Source organism: Bison bison, unplaced genomic scaffold (assembly GCF_000754665.1).
Source record: "Bison bison bison isolate TAMUID 2011002044 unplaced genomic scaffold, Bison_UMD1.0 scf7180017864215, whole genome shotgun sequence".
Taxonomy (NCBI): domain Eukaryota; kingdom Metazoa; phylum Chordata; class Mammalia; order Artiodactyla; family Bovidae; genus Bison; species Bison bison.
In genome coordinates, this window is record NW_011494787.1 from 4,220,116 (window position 1) to 4,239,676 (window position 19,561).

Below are 19,561 nucleotides of genomic sequence, written 5' to 3' on the forward strand. Positions count from 1 at the left end.
TACCAGCTGACCCACAACAAGTAAGGAGGGTAGGGTACAAGTGTCAAAGAAACGGAAACTTACTGGGCTGTTTTCACAACTGGACAGAATAGGCTAAAGGCATTCTAGATAAATCAAGTGGTGGGCGGGAGAAGCTTAAATAAACAAAAGCAGAGATAGATACCAAAGGATAGTTAAGAACACAGTGAAGTTATTTTAGAAAAAGATAAGGGTGTTCTTTGGAAGGAATGATGCTAAAGCTGAAACTCCAGGACTTTAGCCACCTCATGCGAAGGGCTGACTCATTGGAAAAGACTCTGATGCTGGGAGGGATTGGGGGCAGGAGGAGAAGGGGACGACAGAGGATGAGATGGCTGGATGGCATCACCGACTCGATGGACGAGAGTTTGAGTGAACTCCGGGAGTTGGTGACAGACAGGGAAGCCTGGCGTGCTACGATTCATGGGGTCGCAAAGGGTCGGACATGACTGAGCGATTGAAGATTCTCAGCTCTTCATTCTCTTACATACAACAATTACCTGTATTTATGTTCTTTCTAATAAGAGCCTTAGACAAAAATTACACATTACCTAGAATGTGCTATATTGCTATTGCTAAGTCACTTCAGTCGTGTCCAACTCCGTGCGACCCCATAGACGGCAGCCCACCAGGCTCCCCCGTCCCTGGGATTCTCCAGGCAAGAACACTGGAGTGGGTTGCCATTTCCTTCTCCAATGCATGAAAGTGAAAAGTGAAAGTGAAGTGGCTCAGTCGTGTCTGATCCTCAGCGACCCCATGGACTGCAGCCTTCTAAGCTCCTCCATCCATGGGATTTTCCAGGCAAGAGTACTGGAGTGGGGTGCCATTGCCTCCTCCGAGAATGTGTTATATATGAAAATACAATTTTAAAAATGAAGTATCTCTGTATAGGTCAAAATAATGGTGAACACCCTCACAGGTATGTCACATCTATAACTTTCGTCACATCTCCTAAAGCCATTTGGGATAAACAAAGCATTCTTACCACCCTTATGCCCTCATCTTAGAGTCTTTTTACTTCTGGCTTAGAAAATCTCAGACAAAAACAGATAATAGAGAAGAATAAGCAAAGTCAGTGAATTAATCAAGGGAAAATTACATAGTTACAGGAAAATTGAAGAGATTCTTTTTATATCCTGATTCTTTAATATAAGAAACAATCAGCATTATTATGAAAGTCTCTTAATGTATTTTACTTTTAATTTTATACTACAATTAATGCTCCCACAAACAAGTTATTTTATGTAGTAATTAATACTCTGAAGCAAATGATACCATTTGACTAGGTATTCATTAGAATGAAATAAACCTTTCTAATCCAAGCACGAACTTGCCTGTGACTTTCAGAATAAGTATTCATCTCTCACCTATTCAATGAAATTAGACCAGATGATCTCTAAAGTTTCTGATAGTTCTAAATGTTAATGACGCTACACTACTTATATAGCCAATCCACATTCTTTTTTCTAAAGTTCTTAAATCAGGATCTTCCCTAAAAATGGTGTGAAGTTTCCAAAATGCATTACATTTTAGAAAATTTTAAATTCACATCTATTACAGACTAGGAATTGAAGAGTAATTTCTTACAAATAAAGTGAAGTCCTTTATTTCCTACCATCCATGTTCCTAAGAATATGAAAGTATTAATTAAATTTCAGAAATGTATAAAAACTTTAAGGAACAGTTACTGAAAATAACAACAAAAAATTCTATTAACTTAGTAGGTTGAAGTTTTGTATTTGGAAAACAATTAACAATAAAAAATTAAGGAGTTTTGGGATGACCCTCTGTAATCACAGTATTTAAAAATAAAACTTTCCTCTGCATAATTCTACTACCTAACTGCTAACTTTACTGAACTTCCAAAACTTACATGCAATTAACTTCAATATACATCTCCAAGGAAAGGTTTCATCGACCACATAAACACTGATTTATTAAATATAGCAGAAGTCCATGCTTTATAACTCAGCATTAAATTTCTCATGGAGAAATCAAGAAAAACATTTCCTATCATAGATAGTTATCAACTGTCTATCTCCCAAGTAACATTTCATTAAATAAATCATCTGCCTTTCTTTACAGATGATGCCTGTGCTTTGGCCATTCTTCTAATCAGCGCTGCTTGTCTTTTTCTCTGAATTTCTTCCGGAGAACACTTTCTATTTTTCTCTTCTTCTTCTAAAAATGAAACCAAATATAGATATTAGTTTTAAAGACTATAAAATCATTCTGAATGAGTTTTAATTTTTACTTTTTCATTACCCAGATCTGCCACACTGGTTTTGTTATTGGGCTTCCCTGGTGACTCAGATGGTAAAGAATGTCTTTGGTTTTGTTACTCAACCATGTTGTTGCTGTTTAACTGTTAAGTCCTGTGGGACTCTTGTGACCCCATGGACTGTAGCCTGTCAGGCGCTGTCTATGGGGTTTATCAGGCAAGAATACTGGAGTGGGTTGCTATTTACTTCTCCAGGGGATCTTCCTGACCCAGGGACTGAACCTGCATCTCATGTCTCTAGCATTGGCAGGAGGATTCTTTACAACCTAGCCATCAAGGGGGCCCATCCTAAACTATTAAGTATAAGACTACAAATGCAGATACAGTACACGGCTCCAGGCCAAAATGAAATCAAGAACTGATCAATCTCTTTGATGTACTCTTCTCACAGGGTGATAAAATTGATTAAAAACTATATTTTGACTACCCAGCAAATAATTCTTATGAACAATGACACCTAATTTATATAACCAATAAATGAATATATTTTAAAAACAAACTGGAATTTTAAATGTTACATAGATTTTAATAGAAATGTACTCAAAATAAAATGAATCAGATATTAATAATACTTCAAATATATATTTTTACTATAACTGATGTTAATATTCCTACGCCTACATTTTTTTCCTCTATAGATCTCAGAGATTTTCATTTCAGCTGTTTAAGAAAAATATTTTGCAGTAATAGAGTGAAACCTATCATGTCAATAAACATAAAATTCACTGTCAAATACTGTATTTTTAGATGGAGGATATATTTTCTATAAACATTGGAAAATTATTTCAAGGAGCAGGATGTCTGCATAAAATTTTCAGTATGAAATCTTTTTAAAAAATATGAAGCATTCTGATATTTTTTTATGCAACATACCTTAGTATATACTTCAGATAAACATACTATGAAATGAACAACGTGTCTTAAATTTAACACAACCAATTCTGCCTCTACCAAAATTCTGAGTTCTAATAAAATGAATTTAATTCCACAGTTAAGCCAAATCACTCTGAGCTAAAATATTAGATTATTTATGTAATGCTACTAAGAATTAGACTTCAAAATTTTAGCCAACATTTTTTCATTTAATGTTCTAAAATCAAGACCATCATCCAAATACATATTTAAGTGACTGTGTATTGGTGAAACTGTATATGTTGTAAAATTTACCCTTTAAAGAATAAGAATCAGTAGTACTGTTAACAAGAGAAATAATATCTACAGTGACATCTACAGAGATTCAGAATATAGTTGTTATAAGACATTTCTCTTGTTAACCAACGTAGATATTTACCCAAAATATATCATCACTCTCTCCTTCTGTCCCCAGTATAATCAGAAATGGGAGAGGGTGCTCAGAGTAAGAGATATATATCTCAAATTCCCCAGGTGATTCTGTTGCCTTTTACTTTCTAAATCAATTATCTTATAGACTGCAGCTATTTTTTCTTATAGAAAGATACAACATACTTTTAAATTAGCTTGACTAATTTATTATTTTAGTCTGAAAGCGGAGAAACACAAGAAACTCAGAACACACACACAATTTACATTCAGTTGACTGTAAATTTAGAAGGAAAATAGGTTAATAATCCATGGCAGAATAGAACATAGCTCCCTAAAACTGGCACCTCAGTTGGTTATGTGGTATTCTACAAATTAATTTCAAAAGATACAATAAAGTCACATAGGGAAAATTTGATTTTGGAAGAGCCATTCATTTCTTCGATAAAAATACATACCAAGGGCTCCAACTACTGGCGAGGAACAAAACAAAAATGGCTCTTTCAAATCTTAATCCTGAAGCAGGGGTGAAAAACTTTTTTTTTTCAGTTGCTGTTTAGTCACTAAGCCGAGTCTGATTCTAGCAACCCTGTGGACTGTAATCTTCCAGGCTCCTCTGTCAATGGGATTTCCCAGGCAAGAATACTGGAACGTGTTGCCATTTCCTTCTTCAGGGAATCTTCCCAACTCAGGGATCCAACCTGTGTCTCCTGCATTGGCAGGCAGATTCTTTATCACTGAGCCACCAGGGAAGTCCTTTTTTTCAGTAAAAGACCCAAAAATATGTTAACTTTTAAGAGGCATAGGATTTCCTGTGGCAACTATTCAGCTCTGTCACGGCAGCATGAAAACAGCCATGGGCAACACATATAAACAAATGATGTGGCTATGTTTAAATAAAAGTTTGTTTATGGACAATGAAACATGAATTCCACATAGTTTTCAAAAGGTATTAAGTATTATTATTCTTTTCATTTTTTCCAACCATCTAAAAAGTGAAAATCACCTTAATATGGTGGCTGTACAAAAAACAGGTTATATAGGCTGGATTTGGACAGGCCACAATTAGCCAAATCTAACTTAAAACAATGAGGTAGTTAGAAGTATCCCCCACCCCGCCCACCCTGCCAAAGGTATTTGCTGCAGAGCAGCTTGCTACACCAAAGTAAAAGGAAATGGCAATAATAGAAAATGTCAACAAGGTTAATATTAATTAGAATATTAGGTACTATCAATAAACTTAACAGAAAAACTGTAAAGTAAACTGAAAGAGTCTGTCCATAAAAAACAATGCTGATAAAATAGTAGACAGGAGTTTCGGAGAAACTCACATATTCCAGAGAGACTTAGTCTTTAATGGACTTACAAGTATAATTAAGTTAATTCACACTGGAAGAATGACTCACTTAACTGTACTTAAATATAAACAAATATCTGAAACTACTATCAATTGACAACAATTTTAAAGTTTCAAAATATCTAGTTTGGGTGATAACGTAGCGTATTCATTGTCAGTATTGATAAAAGTAATAAACTGATGTAATTAGGGGTAAGATTTAAAGATCTCCATCAACATTTAAAATATTGTGAATCTTGTATCAATTTTCAAACAGATACAATCTCATGAGCATGTGCAAATTTATGTAGAATATTCACTGGCACACTGGACTGCTTATAATGCAAAAAACTGCAATCAAACTAAACCTCCATCAATAGAGAAACAGATAAATTATGGTATCATCCATACAACTACATACTATGTAGAGATTCAAAGGACTAAAGCAAATCTCTATCTACTATCAGGAAAAAGACAGTTACAATATATTAAGTGAAAGCAAAATCAAGCTGTCAAATAGTCTTTGCTATATAATTACAACTATTTAAATAAATGTATAGGTACACACACACCATCCTTCACCCCTACGTTTTTATACTTGCAGAAAATGCTATTAACAGGGGCTTTCCCTGAAAAATCATTAGAAAAAAGGAGAAATAGAGGACTTACCTTTTTATGTCAAATTAACTTATACTTTTTACTTTTAAACAATAACCTATTACTGTTGCAAATTTTTTTTAAAGTGAGGGATCACTTAACAGGAAAGTTGTAGTGATAATGCCAACAAAAGCATCATTTAGAATCTAAACAGAAAATCTACTATTAAAAGAAACTAAAAACTCCATTACCATATCAACATTGATCTACATAATAGGTAAAATTCCTAATGTTAGCCTCAAGTGAGGGAGACTGATGTAAAAAGTCAATATTTACAAGCCAGCATAGTAAATGGTGTAAAACAAGTTAGCACGGGCTACTGGCATAACTGAGAAAGTGAATCAAAATCATTCTGAGTAGTTAGAAACACAATGTGTTTAAGAGATAAATGGAAACCAGCTAGCAGATCTGGTGTATGCATGTGGGGATACAGGTTTCTGTTGAAGAGCACTGGGCATTAAGAAACACACACAGTTATGCCAGAAATATTCCTTTTAAAAAATTATTACAGTATCAGTGAATGACAGACTTTTCAGATTATATTGTATAATGTTCACTCAAATATTTATTAAACATCTTCTAAATGGCAGCTGCTATGGTAGCCTAGATTCACTGATGAGAGAGATGGTAATCAATATCTGACTGCAAACTGTGACAAAAGAAATTAAGGAAATAAAAGAGGAGAGATGACTGAAAATAACAGGAAAGCATTTATAGACTGTTGAAGGCAGTAGTGTTAGCTGAGAATAGCAAAGTTCCTGAACTACAGAAGAACCTATTCTGTTTGAGGAACTCAAATACAGCTGGGGTAGCTGAAATCTAGTAGGTAAGGCAAGGAAAAAAGTGAACAGGCAGGTTATAGAGACAGTCCAGGCTTGCACATCAGGGTGTAAATTAAGATTTTATTTGAAATACGATGAGTGGTGCCTGAAGCTTGTCTTCAAGCAGAGGAATGCCAAATATGTCTACTTGCTTTTTATTTTTTTAACCTTGTTTTAAAAGATGAGTTTGCTGTTTGGAGACTAGAAATGAGAGAGAACAGGTAGAAGAACTGCAGCAGTCCAGTCAGGCAATGTTGCCTTGCATAAGGGTGGTACAGCAGAGAGTGAGAAAAATGGACCATTTTGAGATACATTTTTTGAAGTAAAAACAATGGAACTTGAGAGATAGAAAGGAAAATTGGGGGAAAAGAAAAACTGGAAAGAATCAAAGATCACAAGATGTACTAAATAACAACTCTAACCATAATAGCTAACAGTTTTATATCAGATAGTATTCTAGCAAAGGCATTTAAGTAGAATGCTCTAAACCCTCACATATTGTTCTGCTAAAAATAGACAATTACTCAAATTTTAAAACAGTGAGGTATTTCAGTGAACACAACGACTCTCAGACAGTAATACATAGATGTATAAGTAAAATTTTCTAGGAAATAATTCAGAAAAGACTCAACACATACTTACTGATTGGCAACTATAATAGTCACTGTATTATATGTTGGCCAAGAATTCAATGCAGTCTTTTAAAAACACAAACCACCCAGTGTTTGTATATTCCAGCATCATTATTTGTAAGAATCACTTTAAGACTTCTAGTTAAAGCAGAATAGTCTTTAACATATATGTTATGAAAATTCAATACAACAAAGAACTAGTCTGGCTATTTTTCAAAGAACACTGTTTCATACATACCTTTTGAAGGTTGTTTCAAAGGTTCAGAAAATTTCACCAAAGGCTGCTGTTGAACAGCCTTCCCAGGTAACGGGTTGACAGTTTTATTCTTCTCCAAACCCTGTGCTATTTTGGTATCAGAAATACTTCCTGTTACAGAACTGTTATTAAATGGGGAAAGCATCGGACAATTTTTCATCTTTGTAAACACGTACTCAGACAATCTAACTGCTCTGTTAAGGTCACTCTGAGCTTTACCTCTTGTGGTGCTCTTGGATAGATGTAGGGTACTCAATCTGTTCTTAGAAGCAGCAATTTCTGTACTCATATGATGTGAACCCACATTCAAACTTGAACTTCCTGTAAGAACTGACTTAGAACTATTCACTTGTTTTGGTACATCAGGGTTGTTGCAAGAGACATGCAGATTACTTATCTGACAGTCTGAGTTCTTAGAGTGTATACTCAAATTTGTCGTGGCACCTAAAAATCCTGGAGAATTTCCATACATTTCCCCTCTCTCCATCTTCACTGATTTATTTATTTGTAAGCTATTTGCCAATGAAGATGTCTGTGCTGAAATGCTGTTCAGATTCAGGTGCTTTGACTGCATCAACTGACTTCCTTGTTTAGGTGTAGTAAACACGTTTTTGGCTCCATGTTTAGAACTATTATTGATCTCAAGTACACTTTCTGATGTCTTGCTGTCAACTCTAATATCTTGCTCCTGAGTTAGTCTTTCAATATCATCACATGCCTGGTATAATATATCATCATCTACGTCATCTGCTTCCCAGCTATTCTCTAACCGATGACATGCTTTAACAATTTCATTGGTAAATGATGGATCATTCCAATCATCAAAGAAAGAACCTAACTTTGATCCATTAGTCTGATCTGGGTTACAAACACTGGTTGTACTGCCCAAAGTTGCTGAGCCGAAAGGCTTGACATTAGCAGGCACCTTCAAAGACTGATTAAAAATGGACTTATTAGAACATCCTGGTTTCAAAGCAGATTTCTTTTCAGAAGCATTTACTTTACAATTAAATTTAGTATGAGTATCTTCATTTACTTTTGTCAGATTAGATGCAACTGCACAGTCTTGAATTTTGTCTTGATTAACAACTATATTAAAAGATTTCTCCAATTTCATTTTATTTCCAGTGGTTGATAATTTATTTGGTTTATCATTTGGCTTTGGTGAAAATCTGTATTTTTCAGCATCTGTTAATTCATTGTTCCATGTATTTGAAGGAAGACCTTGTAAAATTTTTGAATCTCTTAACTTGACATCTACACTTTTATTCATTCCTGACTTACTTTTAGCCTCTTTACTGTTAAAGGAACACATTTCCTTTTGATCAGCAATTTGGATTGTTTTAGGAGCAGGGAACAGCTCAGACGTTTCAATATTCTGCATAACAAAAGGTTCATTACTTAGTAAGTTTTCCCAATCATCCTCAAAATCACTGGTAGTAAAAGTATCAATGTGCTTATTAAAAGTTCCTGGTTCCTTAGTACAGAAAGTTACATATGATTTTGTCATTCCAGGATTATCGACTTGATGAGAAAGTGATCCTAGGGTTTTACTTGGCAGATTTTCAGTGACCACAGATTCATTAGTAATGATTTTCTCCTCTTTCAAAGTGTTTTTCTTTCCAAAGGTAGTATTACTGGTTTTCAAGAAAGAATCTGACAAATCTTGGCTTAATTGTCCACTACATTTCTGAGTAGAACCATCAAACATGGCAATAAAGGCTGCTTCAGCATTTTGGTCAAATGGCTTCTGACTGCTGGTTTGATCATTTACCACAGATATCTTTGTGTTTTCTTTCACTGGCTTCTTTAGTAGAGCCTTATCTATTTCAGGAACTGTATCACACAGCAACTGCATCTGTACATTATCTCTGCAATTAAGTGAAGTCTCTGCTTCTGAAATCATCTGGATAAGATCATGATTTCTCTTGTCTTGCTCTTGAATCACATCCAGCTCTTCCATATTTTTATCAAATTGCTTAGCTAATTTCATAAGTTCTTCCTCTTGATTTTGTGATTTTAACCTATTAAACAAATATTTCAAAAATTATGTAGATATTCTAAAAGTCATAAATACTCAACCGTTATTTAACATGTTTTAATATTAAAACTCACAAATTTTAACATATACTGACATAAATAAGTTCAAAACTTTACATGTCAAAGTTAAGGATAATAATTTATAACCATTTTGACATACACACAAAGCCCAAACAAAATACTAAAAATATTCACTTCACTGAATGTCAGAAAAACTGAGAAGTTTAAACTTACTTTGTGCAGCTGAGTTTTGTTCTTGATTTTCCTTTTGCTACACTAGGAGTGCAAGGAATGGCAGTGTCACCAATCCACACGCCCAGCATGGAGTCTGTTGTTGGTTTCTCATCCTTTGGTAGAAGGGCAAAAAAAAAAAAAGAGAGATGTGAAAGTACAAAAACAACTAACCAAACAAAAACCCACTTTAATTATGTAGAATTATTTTCTTAAAGGAATAAATTCTGGTAAAGTGACAGCAATTAAACAAACTTCAAAACAATGAAAAGCTGGAGGATGGTAATAACAAGTTGCAAGAAGTGATCTACTTGCTTTAGGGAATGAAAACACTCAGAATTGGGATTTCCATATTTTCAAAAAACTTTTAAGTTTTTAAGAATTTAATTAGAAATGCACGTTAGTTGCTCAGTCATGTCTGACTCTTTGCGACCCCATGGACTGTAGCCTGCCAGACTCCTCTGTCAATGGAATTTTCCAGGCAAAAACACTGGAGTATATAGCCATTCCCTTCTCCAGGGGACCTTCCTGACCCAGGGATCGAACCCAGGTCTCCTGCATTGATTGCGGGCAGATTCTTTACCATCTGAGCCACTGTGGAAGCCACTGCAGAATAGAAATACATATTCAATAATAAAAGTACATATTTTTATCAAAAGAAAACCGATCAATTTATTTCAGTTGTCCTAAGATATTGATAAAAATAAACATTAGTACTAGAAATAAACTGTGCAGCAGGAATTATCAGAATTAGGAATAAAAAAATAAACAGGGAGTTCTTTCTGTATTACCTGAATCTCCAAATTTTCCCTATTGCCATTATAACATTTATCTAAGTTGGACAATCCATGTTGACGTGAATTGACAACACTTAGATAGAACTAAGAAAATTAAGCATTAAGTCAGGACCAAGTTAGAGATAATGGCAAGATTAGAACTGATGCTGTGAATGAGGTAGCGAGAAGAACAAAATTAAGTAGACAAAGTGGGTAAAGAAGTTTTAAGTAGTATTAAGGCTAGAAAAAAGCCATTTTAGTCCTACATGTTTCTTTTATACCTTTTAGTCACTTGATCATGCACAAAATTAAGAGAATGAATTTATTATTAGTTACAAACCAAACCAACAAAATAAACAAGTTAATCATTTTCTACTCTATTTTTATAGTACCTGGAATGAATATAAACAAGCAACTGTCACACAAAATAATCTAATCACTAGATTACAGATTACTTGAAGGCAAGGACAGTTTCTATGATAACTCAGCATCTAGCAAAATGCTGAGCATAAAGATGTCAGTTCATGTTTATACACTAGAAAGTTAGGTGATAAGTTGCCTACAACTTGGTACTTCAAAATCATCAATCAATCAAAAAGTAGTTTCCTTAGATGTCCAATTGAATCTAGCAGTTTTCAGCTTTGCAAACACTCAAGAAAAGCAATACTTTTGATATTTTAGACTCAATACATAGCTTCCCTTTTGTTTCAACAATCTTGAATTTGGGAAGATAACATTCTTAATGATTTAATTACAAATTTTTTTTTGGTCCATTTACCAAGTAGTTTTAAATTCACTCCATTTTTAGAGAATAAAAGTATAATAACTTTATATATCCAGTTATATAAATACATGGGTCCTATATATGGTTTTTATATTATTGTAAATGTTACATTTTTTAAAATTCCTCATTAATAATTACATAGTACAATCCAGGTGCTGTAAAATGTATCTAAGCACATTAGTTCATTTAATTCTAGAGTATACTGTGCAGAGTTGTATAAAAATGATGGAAAAATATATACCATCTTCAAACAAACAATACTGTATGAAAAGTATCCCGAAGAAAGTAAAATGACTGATCAACTAAAATAAAAATGCAAATTTTAAAAAATGTCATCTCTGGAACTATTGCTGTTTGTTGTTTAGTCCCCGAGTCATGTCCAGCTCTTTGTGACCCCATGGACTGTAGCCCACCTGGCTCCCCTGTCCATGGGATTTCCCAGGCAAGGAAACTGAAGTTGCCATCTCCTACCCCACAGGATATTCCCGACCCAGGGATTGAATCCACGTGTCCTGAATTGGCAGGTGGATTCTTTACCACTGAGCCACCAGGAAAGCCCCATCAATTAAAAGTACAAATTTTAAAATATATCTCTGGAACTATTAAGGTGATTTAAATAATTATTTGAGGAGGGTAACTCATCTATGCCATTCTGGAACATGACAAGTTCCTAAACAGACCTTGATATTACCAAAGATTTATACGCTTTAAAAGTGCTCACTTGAAAGGGGTATTACGTAAAAACAACTAATTTAACTGTATTTTTTCTTATACACAAGTTATCACTTGCATAATACTGCCATTTATGTGAGCAACTATTTCCAGCCTACTTAAGAGTTCAATAATTTACTTACCTTTTTTTTATCACTATTTAGGCTGGCCAGTCCAAACACATTTTATTATGCTTCTTTCGTGTAAAATCAACAATTTAATGAAGATCTATTGTTAATTTACGTAGCAAGTAATATATGGCATAAATGCTATTTAACTAATGAACTCTATGTAAAATGTATTTCTATGACATGCCAAAGATGGAAAGTAAGAGCTAGTAGCAACAGAGCTCTTTTGACTGTGCTAGTTGTAATTTTGGATGTTTTATAGCCACTAAGAAAAACTTTATTTCCTGTCTCCTCCACCAGGATGATGGTGATCCTTGTACCCACAGTTTGGGCCAACACCATGTATTGTTTATGGTCAACATACAGTCACTATCTGAGGCCACATCAAGGAAAATATCATACTTCCTGTGAAGACACTAAATAAAAATTGGATGTTTTCTGGATTTAAATGTTGCTAAATAAGAAAAAACAGAAAAAGGTCCAGAGCAGAGAGTGACTTACTCAAGCATCACAAGAGCTGAAATGAAGAAGAAACTTTTGAACACAGTTCTTTTGCAGCAAATAATTTAACTATCATACTTAATTTTAATATACCTAGTATTTGTAGTAGTCTTTACAATTTTTATCTAATTCAATCATCACAATAATACAAGAAAGAGAGCAAGACAAGTAATAATTCTATTTTAGTAACTAAATGAACTAAAGTTCAGATAGTTTAAGTGACTTCTTGTATGTGTGTGTATGCTCAGTCAAGTCCAACTTTTTGAGACCTCATGGACAGTAGCCACCAGACTCCTATGTCTGTCGAATTTCCAAGGCAAAAATACAGGAGGGGGTTGCCATTTTCCACCCCAGAGGATCTTCCTGACCCAGGGACTGAACCCATGTCTCCTGCGTCTCTTGCATTGGCAAACAGATTCTTTACCGCTGTGCCACCTGGCAAGTCAAGTGACTTGCTTAGGGGTTGCCACAGAAGGCTTAGTACTAAACCCAAATCCAGTTTTTTTCCACTCTAATGTTTCCTGACGATATTTTAAGTTCACAAGTATTAAGAAAGGCAGTTTCAACTGGGAAAACACTACTACAGACAGTTAAAATAATAATAACAATAAAAAAAGATTTTGAAGTTTAAATTTTTATTGTCTGATTCTATTCTTTTAGTAACCTGAAAAATAATAACCATGTATTATTAAATAACATTAAAAACAAAATAAAAACAAGGCTCTCGTTAAAAATCATCTCTAAAAAATAAAACATATGCTTAGAAAAATATATGTTTCCAACTTTACATTATGTTCCTTTTTTCAAAACATGCATTTCAGAGGTAGAAAAGGTAAAAGTAATCTGTGCTGCTCTGTTTTTGGAGAAGAGAATTGAATAAGACAAAATATTTTTCACATAAATGAACTACAAACAAAACTTACTGCCATTTGTTTCACTGTTCTAAAATACACTATAAAATTACCTATATTTACCTGAGGAGCAATACGATTAACAATATGTGAGATCTCATCACTATCTGTGGTGTAAAGCTGCTTTTTTCTTCCTTTATCTAAAGAAACAAAGAAATTCATATAAATTATAAACAAAAATTTCTAAAAATATCAGTCACTTCTTATAGAAAACAATTAGCATGACTTAAATCACTAAGCACTCTGACATCATATGCCTATCACAGCAACAAAATCACTTAAGATTTTGGAAAAACATCTGCTGTATAAAAGTTCCTGATGTGAATATCTGACTGAAATTCTAAGGTTAAATCCTAATCATCAAATATTCACCCAGATAAAACTGTTAATGACAAATTACCTAATTGTTTTGTCATTGGAGAATTCTGATCCCAAAAGATATCATTCTGTCCATCTGGATCATTAGGAGAACTGAAGGTAGATGACAATAAATCCATTTGCAGCATTCTCTTTGGTGTCTCATATCTTTCTATACAAAATAAGATGAAAATAACTATTATTGCATTCTAAAGGATTACTTTACTTCATAACACGCTAATGTTAAATACCTCAGCTAAATTACTTTTTATGTTCCAATTATAAAATTTTCTCCCAGTGATGACTATATTACTTTATCCACAACTGAAACGTTTGTTTCACATAAAAATCCCAGTAGTACTTTACAAACTTTACATTGTAAATAATAATTACTTTAAGACAATCTAATAGCTCTATAAATGGACAATACTATATAAGCTAGCCACTCCACTGGAACTCAGAGGCTTTTGGAACCACCTGTAATTTACAAACACATTTCAAAAATGAAAAATATTTCAACAGCAACTTCAGAAATAGTCTGTGTTTAGCCTCCTTTGGGCAACCCTACCCAATTTACACTAATTATTTCAAAAAACTATAGTGAGCCATTTCTTAGTTACGTTCTGTCAAATACCACTTTTTGTTTATTCTGCAATTGTTTTGTGAAAGTAAACTACAAACAAGGTAAAAAGCTCTATTTTAAGAACATGCTCTAGGAAACAGCTCTTAAGAGTTTCAATTCCTATCAGGATTCATCAGAAATCTTTTAAAAAAAAATGAAACACCTAAAAGTGATCAGAATGATATACTTGGAGGCCCACAGTTTCCTACTTTGAGGAACTTTATACAAAGGAACTTCATACAAAGGAACTTCCGGTTTATTCGTAAGGTAAAACATCACCGAGATCTTGAGAATACAGGTAACTGTATTTCATATGGCCTCTTCACTAAAATCTGGTCAGGGCAAACAGTTTAAGGTGAAATAACCCCTCTAGGCATAACCTGAAGGCTTTAAAAGGTATTATTTCTCATCGCTATGCCACTGCAGATGCCTGGAGAAGCAGCCTAGAAATCAGCGCTCCTCCCTGAGGTAAACCCCACAACTTATTCCTGTGGCAGGGGCGATAAGTGGTGGTCAAGCCTAACCGGGCAGTGCTCATACTCGGGGATGAAAGTCGTGGGGGAATATTTTCTGGTTAATTTTGAACTCTTGAGGGAGAAGCCCAGGGAAAGAAAACACGATTTCAGACTCCACCCCCACCCGGGGCTCTAAAACTGAGGCGCTGAGGCCCATGGAGGCCCCGCTGCCCATGTCTCACCCTCGGTATTACTTTTACTGCACGAAGCGGCTACTGGAGGCTGGTCTTGCTGCGGCAAGGGCCGGGGAGGCCTCTCTCCTGGCCCTTGGGGCCCCGAGCCGCGGGCCGCCCTCAGCCGCCTCTTTCCCGATTCGAACACCAAACTGCATTCTTCAGTCGCCATCGCTTTGCGCGGCGTTTGCTTCAGGCCAGAGCTGTCCCCATGTTTCCTTCGCCGACTCATGGCCCACGACCCCCTCCACTGGCAGCGTTTCCTTTCACATTTTGCAACGGGAGCAGTAGAGCAATGGAACTAAAAGCGGGACGGCAAGCCAACGACCGCCACCATTTTGATCGGAGGGACCCTCGTAAGAGGAGGGCGCTGATTGGCTGCGTCGGGACGAGGGGCGGGGCGACCAGGGTGCCTGCGCAGCCCGCGTCCGTGCCTGCGCAGCCCGCGTCCGTGTCTGCTCTGTTTGCTCGGATTCGTCCGCATTGGAAATGATTTAAGGGGTGTTGGTCTGGCCACAGAGGCTCAGAGCTAGAGCATGCGAGGTGGAAAGAGTCCTCTGGCACTTTTTTATTGGGTTTACAACTAGAATAACACATTACTCGGGTTCAGATTATTGTGGGTTTTAATTTTTGGAAAAAGAGGAAGTACAGGAATCTGAAGGAAGACAAAACTTCTTCCATAGATGATATGTGCATAGAAAATCAAAACACGTAGGAAAAGTTATTAAATTCATAAATTAACAAAGTTGCTGATACAAAGTCAATATTCGAGGATCAATTGTGTTTCAATGGATTAGTAATAAAAGTTAACATTGACGTTTTAAAGAAAGATGATTCAGAGCATACAAGATATCAGTTAATTAGGAATAAATTTAACCAGATGGTAACCCTCCTACAGAGAGAATTATGAGATATTAAAAAAAAAATTGAAGACCTAAATAAATGGAGAAATATTGCATTCATAGATTGCAAGACTCAATATTGGTAGATGTTTTTTTCTTGAAAGTCACTCAGTGGTGTCCAACTCTTTGGGACTCTGGACTGGGGCCTGCCAGGCCACTCTGTCCATGGAATTCTGGTGTGGGTAGCTGTTCCCTTCCCCAGGGAATCTTCCCAACCTAGGGATCCAACACAGGTCTCCTGCATTGCAGATGGATTCTGTTACCAGCTGAGCCACCAGGGAAGCCCAGGTATACTGAAGTGGATAGCCTATCCCTTCTCCAGCGGAACTTCCTGACCCAGGAATTGAACTGGGGTCTCCTGCATTGCAGGCGGATTCTTTACCAGCTGAGCTACAAGAGAGATTCCCTCAAATCTAGTGCTATTTGATTATATATTGAATTGTAAAAGGTAAAATAGCATTCTATAATATATATTGTCTTCATTACATAAAGTGAATTTTAAATTGAACAAAAAAGGTCACCAACTGTAAAGAAAATAATTAAAAATATGGCTACATTAAATTCATAACTTGAGGACTTCTACCTAACCAAAGACAACATTAAAGACAATGAAAAGCAAGTCACAGATTGGGAGATTTTACAATATGCAAAATTAAGGGCTCGTATATAAAACATACCAAGAACAGATATAAATCTCTAAGGAAATGATTGACCACCATTAAGAAAAGTGGGTCAGATATTTTAGGAGGCTCTGCAAAAGAAAATCAAAATGTTTGACAAACTTGTATAAAGGTACTCAACCTTATTTGTAATGAGGAAGATGAAAATTACAACAAGGATATGATACTCTTCTCAGGAGGAGGGTGCAGCAACCCACTTCAGTATTCTTGCCTGGAGAATCTCCATGGATAGAGGAGCTTGGTGGGCTACAGTCCTTGGGGTCACAAAGAGTTGGACACCACTAAAGCTACTGAGCATGCATGCACATGATACTCTTCTACACCCATCAGAATGGCTAAAATTAAGGACTGACAATAGAGGTAACAAGGAAGTAAAACTGATGAGACCATAGCCACTGCCTTGATTGCATCATGCGAGAAAATGGACAGCCAGAGGCCCCAGCCAATGAAAACTGTCACAGCACTGCTGGTAATGACATAACTTGGTTTGCTGCTGCTGCTGCTAAGTCGCTTCACTCGTGTCTGACTCTGTGCGACCCCATAGACGTCTGGCAGCCCACCAAGCTCCCCGGTCCCTGGGATTCTCCGGGCAAGAACACTGGAGTGGGTTGCCATTTCCTTCTCCAGTGCATGAAAGGGAAAAGTGAAAGTGAAGTCTCTCAGTTGTGTCCGACACTCAACAACCCCATGGACTGCAGGCTACCAGGCTCCTCCATCCATGGAATTTTCCAGGCAAGAGTACTGGAGTAGGGTGCCATTGCCTTCTCCAATCTAGCAATCCCACTCCACATACTTGTGTATCCAGATATATTTTATAAGAATGCTTTTAGCAATTAAATTCAAAATTACCCTAAGCTGGAGGCCAACCAAATACCCTTCAACAGTAGAGTGGGTAAATATATTGAGCTATATTTACTCAACAGAATGCTGCATAGTAATGAAAATGAAAAACTATAGCTCCTTGTAACAAGAAAAACTTATCTTATAAACTTCAGCAAAAGAAGCCATATTCCCCACTCCATCCTCCCCAAGAATAATATGTAACTCCATTCACATAAATTCCAACAGGCAAAATTAAACCATATTGTATAGAGATGTAAGCTTAAATGATAAAATTATAAAGAACAATCAAGGAAGTGATGACCATAATAGTCAGAATAATGTTACTTTGGGGAGGAGAGAAGGGCAGTGATTAGAAGCCAAGATGGAAGGAGAGTATCTGATGGTTTTGTTCATTGTCTTATTCTAGTTGTTGATTTTGTGATAATTCATTGAGCTGAACATGTCATTTTATGTACTTTTCTGAATCATATTTATCAATAAAAATATTTTAAAATTTTAATGTAAGGCAAAAAAAATCTTTATTTCCACTGAAGAAATGGTTTATATTTCTTTTTTGTAATTTACTATTTTTGTTCTTCAGTTTGGCTGACAGGAATCCTAGAACTAAATCTGAGGTACTATCAATTATGTAAAACATTGTGGCGAAATAGTTCTTCCCTTTTTCCTCACTACTTTACTTTCTACTAATATTTCTGTTGCTATTTTTGCAAGAGAAGAGGGAACAGAGAACAGTCACATTCCAGGTCTTGTCCTAGGTCTGGAGCAAGTTCCTGGGATGGGCCAGTAAGTGAGCGTCCTTGACTTGGAGCAGGAAAGAATTCAAGAGCCGAAGTATTAATAAAGTGACAGCAGGTTTATTTAGAGTTACACATTTCACTGGCAGAAACCAGACCATCTCAGCTAGGTAATTTCATAGGTTAATGGGAGGAATATGCTAACTATTTGGGGTAAGAGGAGAGATTTCCAGGAATTGGGCCACCACTCACTTTTGGCCTTTTATGGTCAGCCTAGGAACTGTCACGGCACTTGTCATGGCACTGGTGTCCTTTAGCTTGCCAATGCTAAATTACAATGAGTCTGTAATGAGGTTCAAGATCAATAGGAAGTCAGATCTTTCACCATCTTGGGCCTAATCAGTTTTTGTAGTATTCTATACCATTCTTTTTTTGCATTTCTTTTCCATGGAGATGGTCTTGATCCCTGTCTCTTGTACAATGTCACGAACCTCAGTCCATAGTTCATCAGGCACTCTATCTATCAGATCTAGGCCCTTAAATCTATTTCTCACTTCCACTGTATAATCATAAGGGATTTGATTTAGGTCATACATGAATGGTCTAGTGGTGTTCCCTACTTTCTTCAATTTCAGTCTGAATTTGGCAATAAGGAGCTCATGATCTGAGCCACAGTCAGCTCCTGGTCTTGTTTTTGCTGACTGTATAGAGCTTCTCCATCTTTGGCTGCAAAGAATACAATCAATCTGATTTCGGTGTTGACCATCTGATGATGTCCACGTGTAGAGTCTTCTCTTGTGTTGTTGGAAGAGGGTGTTTGCTATGACCAGTACGTTCTCTTGGCAAAACTCTATTAGCCTCTGCCCTGCTTCATTCCATATTCCAAGGCCAACTTTGCCTGTTACTCCAGGTGTTTCTTGACTTCCTACTTTTGCATTCCAGTCCCCTATAATGAAAAGGACATCTTTTTTGGATGTTAGTTCCAAAAGGTCTTGTACTTCTTCATAGAACTGTTCAACTTCAGCTTCTTCAGCGTAACGTTACTGGTTGGGGCATAGACTTGGATTACTGTGATATTGAATGGTTTGCCTTGGAAACGAACAGAGATCATTCTGTCATTTTTGAGATTGCATCCAAGTACTGCATTTCAGACTCTTTTGTTGACCATGATGGCTACTCCATTTCTTCTGAGGGATTCCTGCCTGCAGTAGTAGATATAATGGTCATCTGAGTTAAATTCACCCATTCCAGTTCACTTTAGTTCGCTGATTCCTAGAATGTCGATGTTAACTCTTGCCATCTCCTGTTTGATCACTTCCAATTTGCCTTGATTCATGGACCTGACATTCCAGGTTCCTATGCAATATTGCT

At 36.1% G+C, this 19,561-nt stretch overlaps 1 protein-coding gene across 2 annotated transcripts; it reads right to left on the bottom strand.

Moving 5' to 3' along the window:
- Positions 1 to 1,927: 1,927 nt before the first annotated feature.
- On the bottom strand, positions 1,928 to 15,398 carry ETAA1 (Ewing tumor-associated antigen 1). Of its 2 annotated transcripts, none has more exons than XM_010845336.1 (6): positions 15,053 to 15,398; positions 13,765 to 13,893; positions 13,428 to 13,504; positions 9,557 to 9,669; positions 7,265 to 9,306; positions 1,928 to 2,199 (listed from the first exon to the last, which is right to left on the bottom strand). In XM_010845336.1, exons 1-6 carry the CDS (start codon positions 15,261 to 15,263, stop codon positions 2,084 to 2,086), a joined length of 2,688 nt encoding a protein of 895 aa, XP_010843638.1. In that variant the 5' UTR covers positions 15,264 to 15,398; the 3' UTR covers positions 1,928 to 2,083. The 2 variants fall into 2 exon arrangements, with proteins under 2 accessions (XP_010843638.1, XP_010843637.1); XM_010845335.1 differs by having other exon boundaries at positions 15,041 to 15,398.
- Between the last annotated feature and the right edge of the window lie 4,163 nt (positions 15,399 to 19,561).